The following is a 17,791-nucleotide window of genomic DNA, read 5'->3' as shown; positions in this document are numbered from 1 at the left end:
GCCTATACAGAATCTGGGCCCTTGCGGGAGGGTTTTGTTTTGGTAGTTCTTAGGAGTCCACGTTGACTTCTGCACACTTAAGTCAGGTATGTGCAGGCAGTAGTTGATTGCAGTGAATAAATATCACCAACTGTAATGAATAATGTAGCTGTTTTCCTGAACTGGGAAGTTTGTTTTTAATATTAGTAACCCCTCCTTTTCCTCTCTTTTTAAAGACAAATTCTCATGTATTCTAAAGTGGCCTGAAACTCGTTTGTAGCCAAGGATGGATGATCTTGACATTTCTGCCTTAGCCTTCCATGTGCTAAAGTCATTCATTACCTTGGCCAGTTTTTACTGTGATGTACAGGGCTTAATGTATGCCAGGCAAGCACTCCACCAGCTGAGCTGTGTCTCCAGCCCCTTCCCAAACACTTGTACCAAGTATGTAAAGGCATTTTTGTATATGGCCTGATAAGTTCTTCTTTTTTTTTTCAAAGCTACCCCAACCAGCTATAAACTTTGCATTAAAGTGCAGAGTTCCTCAAAGTATAGCTAGAATAAGGGTTATGAGATTAACAGTTTATTTGGCTAATGAAGCATCCTCAGAGAGTCAGCAAGTAAGTCACAGCTTTTCACTTTGAGACATCTCCTTTCTGTAACCCCTAGTTGTGAGAAATTGTTTTCTTCTAGATGAAAAGGTGTTTGTTCCTTAACTGGATGGTTCATACAGTAAGGATGCTTTCGTAGCTTCTTAGATGAGTGCTGGTTTCTCTTGTGTTCCTGGCAAGTTGGTCCTGTCAGTAGGAACATAACTGTGTCTCTGCGACTGGTGTCCTCCAGCTTTATGAGTGCCCAGCAGGGATGATGTGGTACTGAGGGGGGGAGGGGAGAGGCAGGCGCCACATACTTGCTCTTCACTCAGTTCTTCAGCTTGGAACTTTGTCTTCACTGCTGGGAATAGTGGCTGCTCTTAGTGTCTGTCTTGAACTGGCAATGCAGTATTTTCTGAGTAGGTAAGGATTCAGCTCTTCGTTAGTGCAGAGTGGCTGGGGACTGGAATGGGAAGAAATTTCACATACCACATAGAGTAGTTTATGATTCCCAGCTTTATAGAAGCATAGCTGTGTGGAGACCTAGGAAGACTGTTCTATGGGCTTTCAAAGGTTGTTTTCTAATGTAATTTTCATGAGAAATTATGAAGTGTGGTAATCGGTGGCTTTAAAGACTTCATACAGCCGCTGGGGGTGTTGAGGAATGCTGGTGGTCAGAAGTGTTTGAAGTATGACTTTTTGCCTCTCTAATATGAAATATTTATCAATCTGAAACTTTCTGATCTTCAAAAAATTGAAAATTTCAGATTATGGATCTTCAGCCTGCATTCATTTCAGACTTGATCCTCACCTGGTTAGTAAAGTGATCAATAAGTCAACAGGGAAAGCTTTCTATGAGGCTGTAAGCTGTCAGGGTGCAGGTGGGGCCCTACACCTTTATGGGGCAAGGCAGTCTGCAGCATGTGCAATGTGCAATGCAGTAAATGTGGTTTTCATCCAAAAGAGTAAAGACGGATGGGCTGGACATCCCAGGAGAGAATCAGTTTACCCTTGTTCATTACTGAGGAAGGAAACAGGAACTCTAAGATCTGTTAGAAAAAGGACTTGGGGTGGGGGTGGGGGGCTAGAGAGATGGCTCAGCAGTTGAGAGCACTGGCAGTTCTTTCAAAGAACACAGGTTCTGTTCCCAGCACTCACATAGTGGCTCACAACTGTCTAACTCCAAGATCTGACACACTCAAACAGACATGCAGGCAAAACACCAATGCACATTTTTGAAAAGGAAAAAGGACTTTGTTGCTGTTTTTTTTAATTGAAAAAAATTTTCCATGTAATATTTTGACCATATTTTTTCTCCCCCCTAATTTTTCCAGATTCTCCCCACCTCCCTGCCCATCTGACTTTATGTTCTTTTTATCTTTCAAAACAAAAACAAAAAGATTCCAACACTCGGGAGGTCGAGATAAGCAGATCTCTGTACAGGTGAATCTCTGTGAGTTTGAGGCCAGCCTGTTCTTCAGAGCTAGTTCCAGGACAGCCAGGGCTACATCAAGAAAGCCTGTCTCAAAAAGCCAAAATAAGAAAAAAGAAACCACAGAAAGCTTCACAAAGCAAAAATCAAAGCAAACATAAAACAATAAGGTAAAAAATGCCAAACCACAGTAAAATGAAACAAAAAGTCTACAAAAGTACCTTTGACTTTGTCTTGTGTTGGCCAACTGCTTGTGAGCATAGGGCCTGCCCTGAAGTGTGGTTGATTACCCAGTGAGACTACACTGGAGAAAACTGGTTTTCCTTTTGCCAGCAGGTATTAATTAATTGTAGACAGCTTCTTGATTATGGGTAGAGCCTACATCCACTTCTCTTTTCACCATACTGGGGCCCTGTCTGGCTTGAACCTGTGCAGGTCCTGTGCATCTTGCCACAGTCTCTGTTAGCTTGTTCATTCATGTGGCAGTCCTGTTGTGTCTGGAAGACTCCTTTTTCTTGAAGTTTCCACAACATCTGGTTCACAGTTTTCCCACCTCTGCTTTCAGATAGATCCCTGGTCCTTGAGGAGAGGGGTTTGGTGAAAGGCAAAGGATTTTTGAAGATTTCTTAAGCCTGAAAGCTAGTTTATGCAATTCTTCAGTGCCTCTATTGAGATGGGAATGGTTGACGCTGGAAATATGACTCAGTGGTTAAGAGCACTCACTGCCCTTGCAGAAGACCTGGGCTTGATTCCCAGCCCCTAAATGGTGACTCTCAACCTCTTTTTGCCTCCGTGGGCAACAGGCATACAAGTGGTACACAGATGTACATTCAGGCAAAACTCACATACACATGCAATAATATTAAAAATTTTTAAGGATACAAATATTTGTTTTAGTCTATTTCTTATCAATTATTTCTTCTAAATTAATATTAACTAAAAAGTACTAAGTCCTTGGGACTGGGAGGTATCTCAGATGATAGGGTTCATATGTAGTCTTTGATTTCATCCCCAACACATGGTAGGGTGCTTATGGAGTCTTTGGTTTGATCCCCAACACTTGGTGGTGCATGTCCATAATCCCAGCTCTTGGGAGGTGGAATTAGGAGAATCAGGAGTTCAAGGTCGAATCCAAGGCCTGCCTAGACTGTGTGAGACCTCTTTTCCAGAAAAGAAGTATTAAGTTCTTTCAGCATTAGTGACTTTCTGTTTAAATTAACTAAGTTTTATACCAGTTACAAGTAGTAAGTAGGGTGTAGTGCTTCCTTAACGCACCCTAAAGGCTGTTTCTTTGCGAACCTTTCAGGTTGAGAAAACCTGACTTTCTCAGAGTTCTTAGCCCAGTACCAGCATAGGGGGTGGTGTGGCCTCGAAGTCATGGTCCCTAGCATCGGAGATGAAAAAGGGATAAAGCTAAAGCATTCGCATGAGAAAAGAGGGTTCAAGAGGAAAAATGATTAAAAAAAAATCCAGGAACAACTCAGTTGTTGTGGGATGAAGGGCAGGAATGCCTCCATCTGCTCTGTGGTTGGCAGAAAGTTGACCAAGCTTTATCCCTTTATCCCCTTTCCTATCTTCCCTGTCACCACACTTGAGGAAAATGTCTACTCAGGTGAGCGCAGTGCAATTCTTACTGCATTTGAATTTCATTAAGATGCAGTGTGCTCCTAATTTGCACTAGTAATTTGAGATACATCGGTCTGTCCATAGAAGCATGCACATCCAAATGCTCCTGCCAGTTGACCTTTGCCTGTCAGTGTGGACCAGCACAGAGTGCAGTGCAGCCCAGCACTTCCTGAGCTGTGCTTAGATTCTTCACCTGTGTTAACTGTATTAACTGGGAACTCACAGGCCTCAGGAACCTGATTTGAGACCTATTGAAACGTACCATCTGATAAAATATGTATGTTGTGTATGTAGATAACCTAGATAGAAGGCAGTCACAACCTTCCTATTATTAGCAATTAATAATCAAGTGTCTTTATTGAGACAAAAAGGGAGCACACACAGTTCTGGAACAGATCCATAACTCTGGCTAACCTGAACTCACTCTGTAGACCAGGCTGACTGAAAGTTGTGATCCTTCTGTCTCTGCCTCCCCGGTGCTGAGATCACAGGTGTATGCCATCAAATTTGGCCTTTTGCAAAAAGATTATTTGATGGCAATTTGTCAAACATTATAACAGTCTGTAAGTGGGATTTGAGCATATTCAGACTTTGATTTCTGTAGTTATTTCCCAGGAATTTATATAACAAGACTGTTTCTCTGACTGGTGATGGCTTCCCCGAGTTATTATCAGAGGTGCTGGAATCTCACCAAAGCCGCAGGACTGTCCAAGTTCTTCCTGTCTGAGGATTATGTCATTGGGCGTGTCTTCCTGAGCCAGCCTGAGCCACTTTCTGCAGCACTGCAGTGCTCCTAGTGTTGAGCTGTGACATTGGCTACAGAGCCCTGACACATTGCCTGGAGTGGGCCATGGAGCCGATTTGATTAAGAAGTACAGGCCACAGGCTGAGAGCTGGCGCCTGCCCGCTTCTCTTCTGTGACTGTTTCTGTGAGTGGTGGTGACCATCAGAGAGATGCTCCACAGCTTTCAGTTGTACCAAGGGTTTCGTTTAGTGGTTATAGAGTGTTCTTTATTGTCTGTATGTTACTTGACTGTTACTTCGTGATACATTTCATTTATCTATCTATCTACTTACTTACTTATGGTTTTTCAAGGCAGAATTTCTTTGTGTAGTCTTGACTGCCTGGAACTAGTTCTGTAGACCAGACTAGCCTCGAACTCACAGAGATTCACCTGCATCTGCCTCCTAAATGCTGGGATTATTTTAGAAAACTAAAGGGAACAGTATTTCTTTCTTTTCTCTTCCTCTTCTTTTTGTTTTTGTTTTTGTTTGGGGAGACACAGTTTCTCTGTGTAACCCTGGCTGTCCTGGAACTTGCTCTGTAGACCAAACTGGCCTAGAACTCACAGAGGTTCACCTGCCTCTGCTTCCTGAGTACTTGCATTAAAGGCATTTGCCACCAGACCTGACAAGAAAATAGTTCATAATTCCACGGCCTTGCCAGTGTGTCTTTATGTGCTTTGTCTTACACTTGAATTTTAGAGATTGCAGGGAGAGGTATGGCTACTTTCAGGCAGCAGGGTTATCTTGTGATGTAGCCTAATTTGAGTGATTGGAGAACCAGTTTATAAAGGGTTTTTGAACAGTTTTTAGAAAGTTAAAAAAATTTAAGCCCCTCCTTTGACATTCTGCGGTTACTCATTTGAGCAAGCCCATGGGAGGGCCTGCACAGGAGGAACATGCTGAATCTCTTGGCAAAGTATGGCTCCTGGTCTGGATGAATGGCCACAGGCTTATTGTCATCGCACTGGGTGACAGCCCTTAGTCATGCTTCAGTCTCTTGGACAACTGAGTACTTCTGAGGGCTTCTGTCTGGTTATACAGCCGACAGATGCAGACATTCTGCACCTGCAGGGGGTGCTTTTCAGCTTTCACACAGCACACAGTAGACAATCTCTTTCCTACGCTGAGATGCAGAATACCAACACAGTCAAGAGCAGGGACTCCAGTGCCATAGAGAAGTGGCATGTAGCATCTGGTGTAGTCACTGTCTTATGTTCTCAGGGTTCCTGAGGCCTTCAGGGTACTGTCAGAAGATGCCAACTCCCACATAATGACAGTCATTACTTTTAAAAACAAGAGGCAGTACTAGGTATACTAAAATGTTCTGCCACCCACTTCTTCCCCCCCTTCCTAAAATTATATCAAAAACAGTTGTTTGAAAGAAATGTCTCCTGGATAAGATACATTACATATCATGGTTTTTAGTGTGGATTTTATTTTTAAAGTTAGCTTACAGAGAGATGATTTTGGTTACAGCATTTGCACACACAGGTGTCATTTTACTTTGTTATTTGTTATTCAGCCCCATCCCCTCTTCTTTCCCCATCCTACCTGATCCCCTCTTACTGCTCCCCTACTTTCCCCCTAACATTCCCACTTCTGTTTTCATCTGTGTTTTACTCCCTCCCCCTTAAGATTGTTTCCTCACCTCTCACAGTTCCCTTCCTACCCCACAACCCCACTCCACTTAAATCCAAAGCCCACAGGAGAGGAGACCTTTGGTGTTTGAGTCGCTGATCCTGAACTTACTTAACCACAGTGATCTTCAGCTCCACCCATTTCATGTGAACATCATAATTTAGAATTTTGCTTTTGTCTCATCTTAAGCTAACAGCAGATAGCATTTGCTCAGGCTCTGTATTTTATACCCGAGTTCCATGGTTTAATTGCTAAAGAAGCCTTGTAGACCCCCAGTTCAGTGTCCTTTGCCCTTCTCTGCTCATGGATGTGAAGTTCACACTACTCAGCCTCTGCATCTTCTGTTAGGTTTATTGCCTTTTCACCTACCTTGTGGCTTAAAAATGAAGGCAAGGCTGGTGTGGTGGCTCATACCTTTAATCTTAGCAGAAGCCAGCCAGGGTTATACAGTGAGACATTGTCTCAAAATTTATTTATTTTTTTAATATATTTATTTATTTATTATGTATACAATATTCTGTCTGCATGCCTGCAGGCCAGAAGAGGGCCCCAGACCTCATTACAGATGGTTGTGAGACACCATGTGGTTGCCAGGAATTGAACTCAGGACCTTTGGAAGAGCAGGCAATGCTCTTGACCACTGAGCCATCTCTCCAGCCCCTGTCTCAAAATTTAAAAAAATAAAAAAGGAAATGTACAAATAATCCTGTTAAACAAATTCCTAAATTGTATGTAGAGTTTGCTAATGCTGGTATTTCACACTGTGAATCATTGTGGAGGTAATTCAACTAGAATGCTCACATGCCTCAAAGGTTATTACTTGATAGAGAAGTTTGTATTGTCTTATTATTTTATTATAATATTATTCTTTTGAGACAGTCTCGCTATGTAGACTGGGCTGGCTTTGAACTCACAGATACCCACCTGCCTCCCAGGTGCTAGGATTAAAGAAAGGTCTGTGCCACTACACCCAGATCACTCTTATAAATTCTTTCTATAATTTTCATTTTTAGTTTAGATGTCTGATTCACATGCCTCTTGAGCATGTCGTATAGCCGAATTCCAATAAGCTTTGTGTGGGACCTGTGTGCTTTGTGGTCCACAAGATCCTTGCTTCCCATTAGTTTCAGTGGAAGAGGCGGGTTCTATCTGGAGCCCACAGCAGATTGACAGGTGTTTGGCAGGGCAAAGGAAAAGCTGGATGACTGCCTTTGAGGTCATTTCTTGTCAGCAGTCTTCCAGGGTGGACTTCGCCCTTGGCCTTGATCTGCATGTGCTGGTAAACAGCTTGTATGGAATTGTAGGTCTCTGTATCCTCATGGTGATTTCTGGCTGAGGGTCTTGGGGACCATTTACTTACACTCTATACCTAGACAACAGGGCTAATAGTTCTGCCAGCCTAGGGCTGACTGTATGACATCGAAATGCTTGTCATGTCATATACTAGGAGCTGTATACTTGGAATGGAAAGAAATTTGTACATTTGGGACACAGGAGGTGAGTGTAGTGGGCCAGGACAGTGAGAATTCGGCAAAACCACTGGCACTGCCCACGGGCATGTCTAGCCTGGGACTGCATTTGTGTCCTCTTGTTAGTCCTTCCAACAACCCACACACTCAGTATTGCCTGGAAGATACAGAGAAGTCAGCCTCCTGTCCCCAAGATCACACAGCAAACAAATGCCCAACTTAGGAGTCAGGAAAAACAGGTAGTATCAACACCCTGGGTCTTGTGAGGTAGGGTGGGTGGGGTGAGGGCCAGTCTCTAAGACTTGATAGATAAGAAGTTAGAAATGCCAATGTGAATTTGACATTATTATTATTATGCCTTGTAGAGGATGTTGGTGATGAAGGAGAAGAGGAGAAAGAATTCATTTCCTATAACATCAACATAGACATTCATTACGGGGTCAAGTCCAACAGGTAAGTCGTGTGTGTATGCCATTCTGTCAGTAAGACACGGGTCTACTGCAGTAAACACATCTTGAACTCAGGCAGGATTTCTAAGTCTGTGGGTTCTGACACCCTCCAGTTTCAATCGTCATCCATGCTGTTGGTTATGCTTGAGCTGTCGTGTTCTCTCCAGGAATTTCAGGTTTCAGTCAGATTGTATTCATTGGTCTAATGATAAATAATCTCAGCTTTTATCTTATTTTCATCATTATAACTGAATAGTAAACATTCTTGTGTACAGGCCTGATTCTTTTTAGGATAAATCCTTCAAAGAAGTCTTAATAGTTCACAGAAAAGACATCATTAAAGTTTTAATGCATGTTGCCTTCCAGAAAATTTGTATCAACTCATAATTCCAGTAGAAACTTTCAGATTTCCATATATGAATACTGTCATTATTCTGCATCGGGAGTCAAGACTTCTTAGGCAATTTCAAGGCTACAGGGGAGTTGCTGAGTACAGGGGTACACACTGTGCCCCAGCATTTAGAAGACTGAAGCTAGAGGATCTAATGTTTGGGCTCAGCCTAGTCTGCACAAGAGGGAGACTCTGCCTCAAAAGAGAGAAAAAAGGCTGTAGAAGAGTTGTGTACAGTTGGACAGGGGTAGGACTTCCAGATAGGAGTTGCATTTGCCATGCGTGGTTTGTGGAAGCACAGTGATTTGCCTGACCTGCACTGCAAGAATACATATATTAATTTTTCCTTCAGTTTTCCATCTTTTGTAGTACTGAAAGCACTCAACCATGGGGGAGGGGGCTGTCACAATACAACCCACAGGAGTCTTTGCTCTTTTTCCACCATGTGGATTCCAGGGTTGGGGATTGAGCTCAGGTTATTAGGCTTGGCATCAGGTGCCCTTAACCACTGAACCGTGTCATTGGCCCATGTGATATATTAGGGAAATAGGAAATCTAGTTGAAGTGGCGTCTGGAGGTGAGGAAGAGAAAAAACTAAGGCGTGAAACTGGGAGAAGTGTCCAGTTAGCTGATACGTGGTTTTTATTTCTGAGCTGACATGATAGTTAATAGGTCTGTGGTGCACAGTAGTGCAGGTACAGTTAGTAACAATTAACACTAGTGCAGATATGATTGATGCACAGCTTGCAGTAGCTTGAGGGGTTGGTTTTAAGCCAGAACTGTGAATTCTGCCAGCCCAGTTGTTACCTTTGCCTGCTGTCATGAAACATACTATAACCATGTTCTCATACAGGGTACAGTCATTCTCCCACGGTGGGAAAGGAATATGATCACAACTACAAAAGCAGCCATTCAGTCTAGTTGGTTGGTTAGTTTGAAACAGAGTCTCACTGTATATTCCTGGCTGCCCTGAAACTCAGAGAGATAATACCCCACCTCTGCCTTTTGAGTGCTGAGATTAAAGGTGTACGCCACCACACCTACCTAGCTCAGTCTGTTCTTAATATAATTTTAAGTTAAACATTCAAATAAAAACTATAATTATTAAAACTAATTAAGAATGGGGCTTCCCTGTTCTGATTTTTTTTTCATTTGCCTTTTAGCTTGGCATTCATCAAGCGAACCCCTGTGATCGATGCAGATAAACCAGTGTCCTCCCAGCTCCGAGTCCTCACGCTCAGTGAAGACTCGCCATATGAAACACTACATTCTTTCATCAGCAATGCTGTGGCTCCTTTTTTTAAGTCCTACATCAGAGAATCTGGCAAGGCAGACAGGTAAGCACTGCTTTCTGACTGCGTCTTGGCTCCATCACATTACAAAGGGGTATCTCATTGGCACTGAACAGACTTAAAGAATGCTCTAGTTCTGAGATACATCCTGTGTTTGTAGGGATGGTGATAAAATGGCTCCTTCAGTTGAAAAAAAGATTGCAGAACTTGAGATGGGACTCCTTCACCTGCAGCAAAATATTGAGATCCCAGAGATCAGCTTACCAATTCATCCCATTATCACAAATGTTGCAAAGCAGTGTTATGAGCGTGGAGAGAAGCCCAAAGTTACAGACTTTGGTGATAAAGTTGAAGACCCAACTTTTCTTAACCAGTTACAGTCTGGAGTTAATCGGTGGATCCGAGAAATTCAAAAGGTAAGAGCACATAAGTGAAAGCCAGTGTGAAATGGCTTGCTCTTTTTGTGATAACGTGACGACTGGAGCCCCTCCTGCTCTAGAGGGCCAGAGTTCGGGCAGAACAGTGGGTATATTGTGAACTGTGGGAGCGTTTAATCCAGACCAAACCCTTCAAATATATAGGGGAGAGATCAACTTGAGACTTACAAGTCAATGTCATCTTATTTTCAAAGGTGACCAAACTCGATCGAGATCCTGCATCAGGAACTGCCTTGCAGGAAATCAGCTTTTGGCTAAACTTGGAACGTGCACTGTACCGTATCCAGGAGAAGCGGGAGAGCCCAGAGGTCCTCCTGACTCTAGACATCTTGAAACATGGCAAACGTTTCCATGCCACTGTCAGTTTCGACACTGATACAGGTAAAATCCAAAACTGATCATCTGATTCACAAGTTATTGATCTTGCTCCTTAAGATCTTTGATGATTTAGATGAGAATTAGTAGATGCACCCGGGGCCCAACCTCGTATGTATCAGTGGGACATGCTCTAACACTGCTAGTCTAACTCTTAACCCTTTTTTTCTCTGACATCTTGCCTCATCCTTTCCTTCGTTCAATAGGATAAAATTTTAGGGCTCCCCTCCCTGCCTGCGCATTCCTTTCCCTTTCATGGCTTTTAAGAAACTAAGACAGTTTCTAGGCCTGAGGATAGTGAACCCTGGGACTTGACCTTATGTTTCTCCCTGTGTGGTTGCTCGGTAGTCAGGTGGTTATTAGCCTCATTCCGCAGAAGGAAAGCAAATCAATATTGCTCCACCTTCCTTCTTCTAAATGGTCAATAAGTGCAGAACACACACTTTTCTTCTCAGCATCTCCTCTCCCTACCCCCAGTGTTGAGACTTGAACCCAGTGTCTCTTAGATGCTTAGTAAATGCTCTTCCACTGAGCTATCCCCCAGCCTAACCAGAGAACTTCGGAGTTGGAGGTAGGATTCTAAAGTCAAGGCCAGCCTGGTCTAAATAGCAAGACCCTTTCCAAAATAACTAAGGGATAGAAATGTAGCTCAGTGGTAGAGTGCTTGCCTAGCAAACATTAATTCTTCGGTTCAGTCCCAAATTCTGTAGTAGGTTAACTAATTTGTTTTTAGTAGGAACACTGGGAGTGAAGTTGCATTGACATGTACTAAACCCAGAAATGTTTGACCAGGTAACTATCTGTGAAGCATTTCTCTAAGCTTCATAATCACAAAAATCAAGTAATTAAGACCCATTTATTTCCTCCCCACAAAGTGTGGTGCTCAACATTTTAAGTGGAGCCCCTCAGGCTACTATAACTGCCTTACAAATGTTGACTGGTATTCACCAGCACTGATGTGCATTCTCACTTTTTCTGAGCTGGGCTCTCATGTAGTCATGTAGCCCAGACTGGCCTCAAACTTGCTATATAGCCAAGGATGACCTTAAAATCCTGACCATCCTGTCTGCATCTCCCCAGTACTGGGGTAACAAGTGTACACCACCACATCTTGCTTTGAATCTTCCATAAAACTTTTTTAAAATCTTATGTCAGAGGAAGCGGTAGATCAAAAGCCAGTTTTTCCTGATAATTCCATGTTCATAATGATTCATTAAATTCAGCCCTGAGTGAATGTTCTTAAGGCTGACATTGACGTTTCTCTAAACTTAATTATTCCAGTAAAATGTGTAGGTAATACTAAAGTTAAGTCGTGCAGTTGCCTCTAGTAGTTCAGGGCTGGCTACCATTCATTTTTAACGTGTGCAAGGATTGCGCATGAGTGTATGTGTGTATGCATGTGTGTGTTTGTGTGTGTATGTGTATGTATGTGTGTGCAGCATGTGTGTACACAGTGCCCACCAAGACCAGAAGAGGATATTGGGTCTTCTGGAACTGAAAACTTACAATGGCTGTGAGCTCCTGTGTGGGTGCTGGGAACCAAACCCAGATCCTTTACAAGAGCAGCCAGTGCTCTTAGCTACTGTGCCTTCCATCAGCCCGTCTCTGCTCTTAAGAAATGCAAAACTGAGGCCACCATAGGGGCTGTTACTCTTTTCTTTTTTAAATATTATAAATGATTTTTTCGTAACATTTGTAACGTCAAAATGCATTCCATAGTTAAGACATAGTTTACTTGACTTTATTACTTTCCACAAAAGCCACTAACCCTTTTCTTCAATCTGATCTAGGTCTCAAGCAGGCATTGGAAACAGTGAATGACTACAATCCTCTGATGAAAGATTTCCCTTTGAATGACTTGCTATCTGCCACTGAGCTGGACAAAATAAGACAGGCTCTTGTTGCAATTTTCACACATCTGAGAAAGATCCGAAACACAAAATACCCCATTCAGCGGGCCCTGCGCCTTGTGGAGGCAATTTCCAGGGACTTGAGTTCTCAGCTGCTCAAAGTCTTGGGCACTAGGAAGTTGATGCATGTAGCTTATGAGGAATTTGAAAAAGTAAGTCTTAGTTCTTAGAGAACCATCTTGAACCAGTGAACTAATGCGATGTAATGACAAGCCCATCTGCCACATTTCACATAGGTCATGGTGGCTTGCTTCGAAGTCTTTCAGACGTGGGATGATGAGTATGAGAAGCTCCAGGTGCTGTTGAGAGACATCGTCAAAAGGAAGCGGGAGGAGAACCTAAAGATGGTGTGGCGCATCAACCCTGCTCACAGGAAGCTCCAGGCGCGCCTTGACCAGATGAGGAAGTTCCGCCGCCAGCACGAGCAGCTGAGAGCTGTCATCGTCAGGGTCCTGCGGCCTCAAGTATGCTCCTTGTTTGGATGCCTCTGAATTAACTGCTTTGTACTTAGTGTTTTTCCTTTAGTTCTCCCTTGTCATCTTTGAGATCTCTTGATGCTGCGGTATGTTGTAATAGGTATCCAAATACATAGTGTGCCCAGCATGGCGTCCAGCTCAGAGGCAGAGTCCCCCCACCATGCTCAACCATTCCTTCTGCCCTTCACCCTGAAAGCCCTAGAACAGACACCCTGGGCTTTAGATTGTAGTTTGTGACTTCTACAAAGTCTTTGCCCATAAATAACAGGAAATGATTGCTGTCTCTGAGCTTTATTAAAATAATTCAGTGGTTCCTTGTCTCTTTTCTTTGTATATCTTAGTCCTGTATATGTTCTTTCTCCTCTTTTCTTTCCCACTTCTTTCGTACCAACTATTCTTTCCTTTTTGAAAAAATATAGTAAAGACAAAAATCTTTATAGTATGGTCGTGATTGAATTGTGATATAAAGTAAGGAAGGTTTAAAAACCCCACATTGCTGCATGACTCTGCATATGACAGAGTGAACTGCTTTTGCAAGTGTTTTTTGTTCCAAATCTTTGTTTTAGGTCACGGCAGTTGCACAACAGAACCAGGGAGAGGCCCCCGAGCCCCAAGACATGAAAGTGGCTGAGGTCCTCTTTGACGCTGCAGATGCCAATGCTATTGAGGAGGTGAACCTGGCCTATGAGAATGTCAAGGAAGTGGATGGACTGGATGTTTCCAAAGAAGGTACAGAGGCTTGGGAGGCTGCAATGAAGAGATATGATGAGAGGATTGACCGTGTGGAGACCCGCATCACTGCCCGCCTTCGAGATCAACTTGGCACAGCCAAGAATGCCAATGAGATGTTTAGGATTTTCTCCAGGTTCAATGCACTGTTTGTCCGCCCACACATCCGAGGGGCCATTCGTGAATACCAGACCCAACTAATCCAGCGTGTAAAAGATGACATTGAATCTCTTCATGACAAGTTCAAGGTCCAGTACCCACAAAGCCAAGCTTGTAAAATGAGTCATGTCCGTGACTTGCCCCCCGTGTCAGGCTCTATCATCTGGGCTAAACAGATTGACAGACAGCTCACTGCCTACATGAAGCGCGTAGAAGATGTCCTGGGCAAAGGTTGGGAGAACCACGTGGAAGGGCAGAAGCTGAAGCAGGATGGAGACAGCTTTCGTATGAAGCTCAATACCCAGGAAATCTTTGATGACTGGGCAAGGAAGGTTCAGCAGCGCAACCTTGGTGTCTCAGGGCGTATCTTCACCATTGAGAGTGCTCGTGTGCGGGGTCGCACTGGGAATGTGCTCAAACTAAAGGTGAACTTCCTTCCAGAGATCATCACACTGTCCAAAGAAGTCCGAAACCTCAAGTGGCTTGGCTTTCGTGTGCCACTTGCAATTGTGAACAAGGCTCACCAAGCCAACCAACTCTACCCATTTGCCATCTCACTGATTGAAAGTGTCCGCACTTACGAACGTACCTGTGAGAAGGTGGAGGAGCGCAACACCATCTCGCTCTTGGTAGCTGGCTTGAAGAAGGAGGTGCAGGCCTTGATTGCAGAAGGCATCGCCTTGGTGTGGGAGTCCTACAAACTCGACCCTTATGTGCAGCGCCTGGCAGAGACTGTGTTCAACTTCCAGGAGAAGGTAACCCTTTAGCATTCACGGTGAATCTAGTCACCAAGTCAGGGAATACTTGTTCTGCCCAGCAGTCTTTAAGATTGAAGCTAAGGCCGCTGGAGCCCAGGGAGGAGAGAGACTTCCTGGAACTTTGGGAATGCCGGCGAGTAACACTGAGAAACCTAGATAGAGAAGGACATTGGGGCTGGTAGGTGTGTGCCAATACAGCTAGAGGGAGAGGACTCCAGAACAGTTGGGTGCTTGTTCCTTGAGCAGGGCAGAGGGGAAGACACTGATGGTGTCCCTGGCCATCCTTTCCTCTCTGGGCCGTGCAGGGGGAGCAGCATCCTCACTACAGCAGCTAGGGCTAGCTCTTTACAGACTTCTCTGCTCTCAGTGAGCAGAGTGCTTCATGAGAGGAGCATGAATACAAGTCATAGAGCAAGTGGATGTGTTAATCCTAAGTATATCTCCCTCTAGGTGGACGATTTACTGATTATTGAGGAAAAAATAGACCTGGAAGTCCGTTCCTTGGAAACCTGCATGTATGATCACAAGACATTCTCTGAAATCTTGAACAGAGTCCAGAAGGCAGTAGACGACCTAAACCTGCACTCTTACTCCAATCTGCCTATCTGGGTCAACAAGCTGGACATGGAGGTACTACTGAGTTTGCCAGAGCATTTCTCATCTCTGTTGTCTCTGGGGGTGTGGGCCCTGTTAGGTATGGCCTTTAGTTTGTCTGGAAAGCATTTTCCTTAGATATTTACTTAACTGGTCTTGTTTCCTCCAGAATCCTCAACTAATGCCACAGGTGAATGCTATGGGTCCTGTCCCCTGTGATTCTCAGCTGGGAGCAGGGAGTTGGGGCTTAGAGGGGAGTCCCTCTTTTATTGCTGGATACTTGCTAGGTTCCTGTTGGCCTTTCCCCTCCTGGTCATACAATTTAAGTTGTTTAGTTTTATGGATTTTTTTTTCTTTTTCTTTTTTTTTTGGTGGCAGTGGTGGTGATGCTGGGGATGGGTTTCCAGTGCCTTGCTCACCATTGATCCATTCCTCCGTCCCTAGCCCTCCAGACTTCCTTCTCTAATGGCTGCCCTCTCCACACCAAATTCCTAAAGCTGTAGGAGCGTGAGACCAGGACTGAATGGCTTTTCTTACTGCTGCATTTGGAAAGGACAAGTGGCTAGAGAGGCCATAGCAGAGGTCATAGATTGAATATGGCTGGTTCTCTCTTTAAATTTAAAATGGTTCCCACAAGTCAGGCAGTAGTGACACACGCCTTTAATCCCAGCACTCTGGCAGAGGCAAGCAGATCTCTGTGAGTTCAAGATCAACCTGGTCTACAGAGTGAGTTTCAGAACAGCCAGAGATACACAGAGAAACCCCATCTCAAAAAACAAAAACAAACAAGTAAAATAAAATGATTTCCACATAGAAGATACAGTAGGAAGGCAGGTTAAGGGCCCACAAATACTGTGGATAGCCCTCAGCCCTCACATTCCTGCAGTGTTAAATGACCTAGGGCATGCTGGTGGCAAAGTCATTCAGAGGTCCTGTCAGTCATATAGGAATTGGCTCATTCTGGACAGAGAGAAAGCATTCTTCTCCTCGTTGATCTCCAAACTAGTGTTTGTAGTTTCACCTTTAAAGCTGACTACCTCCAAGCCCCACAAAACAGCTCTTAAAGTGGGTTTTCCATCATAAGTAACAGCCATCTGCAGCATGGCATTAAGTTTCCTTGTCACCTAGGAGCTGGGGAGACTGGTGCCCACAAGTCCCAAAGGTGGAGAAGGCAGTGGAGATGAGGCTGCAGGTGTGACAGAAGTGGAACAGGATTAAAGTTGCAAATGACTTTGACACACCCGCCACCTTCTTATTCTCATTCTGTGTGAGCTGACCTGCAGAAACAAGCACTCAGTGACCCTGCTTTCCCTGTAGATTGAGAGGATCCTGGGTGTTCGTCTGCAAGCTGGGCTCAGAGCTTGGACGCAGGTTCTTCTTGGACAAGCTGAAGATAAAGCTGAAGTTGACATGGACACAGATGCTCCACAAGTTAGTCACAAACCTGGTGGAGAGCCAAAGATCAAAGTGAGTATCTCCTGAGCACTCAGCCAGGTGTCAGCAAAACAATTCCTCTCCTCTTGGGAAGTGCCTCTAGAAGCTGAGACAAGAGGATCAGAAGTTTGAGGTCGGCCTGGGCTATGTAGTGAGACCCAGTCTCAAAAAGAAGTACCTGTGAGAACAGGGTCAGGGGATGTAACTCAGTGTTAAGGCGCTTGCTTAGAATGTGGGAGACCTAGATTGAATCCCTGGCACCAGGACTGGGGACTGGGTATGTGGTGCCTATGAAGAAGTCACCTTATGGTGGAAAAGCCGGACAGACACCATTTAGCCAGTTGATGAATGTTAGCATCACCAGCAATGTGGTGCTTGATCTGAGAGAAGCCATTGGTACTTTCTTAAACTACAAGCTTTATCTTTTTTTCTTTTTTATTATTTTTTAAACATTTTGTTAAATGTTTATGTGTGTGTGTATGTGTGTGTGCGTGCGTGCCATGTGCTTGCAGAGGTCAGAAGAGGCTGTCAGATCACTTGGAGCTGGAATTACAGGCAGCTCATAGCTGCCTGATGTTGGTTCTGGGAACTGAACTCAGGTCCTCTAATAGACATTGTGTGGTCTTAACTGTTTGTGCCATCTCTCCTGGCCCCCTTTTTTTTCCTTTCTTTTTTTTTTTTCCCGAGACAGGGTCTCTCTGGACCTTATCCTTGAAACTTACTCTGTAGACTATGGGTATGAGTAGTCTGAACTCATAGAGATCTGCCTGCCTCTGTCTCCTGAGTGCTGAAATTAAAGGGGTGTACCACTATATTCCCTTTTTCTTCTTTAATTCTTATTTTTTTTAACTTTTTAGTATTATATTTATTTGTTCCTAAAGCATACTATGGGTAAATTGTTTAGATTACATTTATTTACTGGGCGGAGGAGCATGACATGCTTGTGGAAGTCAGAGGACGCCCGTGGGAGTCAGTTCTCTCCTTCCATGTGGGTCCTAGGGGTCAAACTCAGCTGTCAGGGCTTAGCAGCAGTCACCTTTCTCAGCTGAGCTCTGTCGTCAGCCCATAAGCACGCTTTTTAAAACATTGTGTCCCAATGAAACAGTAAGTGTGTCTTAGGTAATAAACTTATTACCCAGTGGAGATAAAGTTGGAATTCTGGATTAGCCTGAAGCACTGACTTGCTACCAGTAGCATAGACGGGAGATCAGATGAATCCCCATATGGCTGGCATCAGTGCCCGCCTTCCCCTTGCTTCAGTAAT

The 17,791-nt window shown here is 44.0% G+C and overlaps 1 protein-coding gene across 1 annotated transcript in view; it reads left to right on the top strand.

Moving 5' to 3' along the window:
• The window catches only part of Dync1h1 (dynein cytoplasmic 1 heavy chain 1), a 66,701-nt gene that overhangs the window by 2,505 nt on the left and 46,405 nt on the right, over nucleotides 1-17,791 (top strand). The window contains exons 2-10 of the mRNA XM_048431305.3: nucleotides 7,889-7,976; nucleotides 9,527-9,700; nucleotides 9,816-10,071; nucleotides 10,287-10,473; nucleotides 12,258-12,529; nucleotides 12,614-12,841; nucleotides 13,420-14,496; nucleotides 14,950-15,129; nucleotides 16,411-16,560. Coding sequence (XP_048287262.1) covers nucleotides 7,889-7,976; nucleotides 9,527-9,700; nucleotides 9,816-10,071; nucleotides 10,287-10,473; nucleotides 12,258-12,529; nucleotides 12,614-12,841; nucleotides 13,420-14,496; nucleotides 14,950-15,129; nucleotides 16,411-16,560 — 2,612 coding nt within the window. The remainder of the gene's footprint in view (nucleotides 1-7,888; nucleotides 7,977-9,526; nucleotides 9,701-9,815; nucleotides 10,072-10,286; nucleotides 10,474-12,257; nucleotides 12,530-12,613; nucleotides 12,842-13,419; nucleotides 14,497-14,949; nucleotides 15,130-16,410; nucleotides 16,561-17,791) is intronic.

Source organism: Myodes glareolus, chromosome 11 (assembly GCF_982192425.1).
Source record: "Myodes glareolus chromosome 11, mMyoGla1.1, whole genome shotgun sequence".
NCBI classification, from domain to species: domain Eukaryota; kingdom Metazoa; phylum Chordata; class Mammalia; order Rodentia; family Cricetidae; genus Myodes; species Myodes glareolus.
This window is presented reverse-complemented; position numbering and strand designations above follow the sequence as displayed.